The 2,219-nt window shown below is 42.4% G+C and overlaps 1 protein-coding gene across 1 annotated transcript in view; it reads right to left on the bottom strand.

Annotated features, from left to right (window-relative positions):
- Positions 1–2,219, bottom strand: part of LOC311150468 (receptor-type tyrosine-protein phosphatase N2-like) — a gene marked incomplete at both ends in the record, with an annotated part of 137,999 nt that overhangs the window by 18,174 nt on the left and 117,606 nt on the right. The window contains one exon of the mRNA XM_084187967.1: positions 1,673–1,820. Coding sequence (XP_084044093.1) covers positions 1,673–1,820 — 148 coding nt within the window. The remainder of the gene's footprint in view (positions 1–1,672; positions 1,821–2,219) is intronic.

The raw sequence follows: 2,219 nt of genomic DNA on the forward strand, positions 1-2,219 counted from the left end.
AAGTATTTGGTCAATAACAAAAGTTTCTCAATACTTTGTTATATACCCTTTGTTGGCAATGACACAGGTCAAACGTTTTCTGTAAGTCTTCACAAGGTTTTCACACACTGTTGCTGGTATTTTGGCCCATTCCTCCATGCAGATCTCCTCTAGAGCAGTGATGTTTTGGGGCTGTCGCTGGGCAACACAGACTTTCAACTCCCTCCAAAGATTTTCTATGGGGTTGAGATCTGGAGACTGGCTAGGCCACTCCAGGATCTTGAAATGCTTCTTACGAAGCCACTCCTTCGTTGCCCGGGCGGTGTGTTTGGGATCATTGTCATGCTGAAAGACCCAGCCACGTTTCATGTTCAATGCCCTTGCTGATGGAAGGAGGTTTTCACTCATAATCTCACGATACATGGCCCCATTCATTCATTCCTTTACACGGATCAGTCGTCCTGGTCCCTTTGCAGAAAAACAGCCCCAAAGCATGATGTTTCCACCCCCATGCTTCACAGTAGGTATGGTGTTCTTTGGATGCAACTCAGCATTCTTTGTCCTCCAAACACGACGAGTTGAGTTTTTACCAAAAAGTTATATTTTGGTTTCATCTGACCATATGACATTCTCCCAATCCTCTTCTGGATCATCCAAATGCACTCTAGCAAACTTCAGACGGGCCTGGACATGTACTGGCTTAAGCAGGGGGACACGTCTTGCACTGCAGGATTTGAGTCCCTGGCGGCGTAGTGTGTTACTGATGGTAGGCTTTGTTACTTTGGTCCCAGCTCTCTGCAGGTCATTCACTAGGTCCCCCCGTGTGGTTCTGGGATTTTTGCTCACCGTTCTTGTGATCATTTTGACCCCACGGGGTGAGATCTTGCGTGGAGCCCCAGATCGAGGGAGATTATCAGTGGTCTTGTATGTCTTCCATTTCCTAATAATTGCTCCCACAGTTGATTTCTTCAAACCAAGCTGCTTACCTATTGCAGATTCAGTCTTCCCAGCCTGGTGCAGGTCTACAATTTTGTTTCTGGTGTCCTTTGACAGCTCTTTGGTCTTGGCCATAGTGGAGTTTGGAGTGTGACTGTTTGAGGTTGTGGACAGGTGTCTTTTATACTGATAACAAGTTCAAACAGGTGCCATTAATACAGGTAACGAGTGGAGGACAGAGGAGCCTCTTAAAGAAGAAGTTACAGGTCTGTGAGAGCCAGAAATCTTGCTTGTTTGTAGGTGACCAAATACTTATTTTCCACCATAATTTGCAAATACATTCATTAAAAATCCTACAATGTGATTTTCTGGATTTTTTTTCCTCATTTTGTCTGTCATAGTTGACGTGTACCTATGATGAAAATTACAGGCCTCTCTCATCTTTTTAAGTGGGAGAACTTGCACAATTGGTGGCTGACTAAATATTTTTTTCCCCCACTGTATCTAACAGCATTTAAAGACAGTATTTTATCTCAGAGGTCAGTTACCTATAATGCAGGGACAAATCAAAGTGCAAGACGAAGGTAAAGGTCTCTTAGATCAGGGTATAGAGAACAGGAGAACTTACAGGCCTCATGTATAATGTACTGCTATGAGCATGGGTTGAAATCCCATTCACTGCTCTTTCAGCACACTCTGTTCTACGTTTCCGCTCTATCCAATAAACATCCTTTAAAAGAAGACAAAAATAACTTACAGGCCACCACAGCATTGGAGCGGTTCTTCTTAATGTTCCCGGCCCCCAGGCCTGTAGTGGAGGCGTTGGGCTCAGCCTGGTACGCACACAGAGCCTCCCACTCCTTCTCCAGACGATTTTTGTTTTTCAGGTGGTCCTCCATGTAAGACTAGGGAGGAAAGAGAATATATGGATTCAATATGGATTAAATAACTATAGTTGTACCCATCTTGTTTATCAGTTGGTGTGTATTCCTCCTCAATGTAAAACTAGGGAGGTAAGATAAGATTAATTTTTCATTTTGGCTTAATTTAAGTCAATAACGACCTGACCAAGAAGGAGTAATGAAAAGCAAGATGTGGATACAATAAGGATACTTGAAAAATAGTATTCTTAATTCAGCAGGAGCAAAGATGAACCAGTAGCATTTTATTGTAGACATTATATGAATAATATTGCAAATGTTTTGTGGCATTTGATTCCTAGTGTCTTTATTAGAGGAGAAGTGAGCTCATAACCCATTTTATTACAAACTCATCTTTATTTATGGTCTCTACGTGGTCATAGT

Source organism: Coregonus lavaretus (assembly GCF_964263955.1).
Source record: "Coregonus lavaretus genome assembly, chromosome: 23".
In the NCBI taxonomy this organism is placed as follows: domain Eukaryota; kingdom Metazoa; phylum Chordata; class Actinopteri; order Salmoniformes; family Salmonidae; genus Coregonus; species Coregonus lavaretus.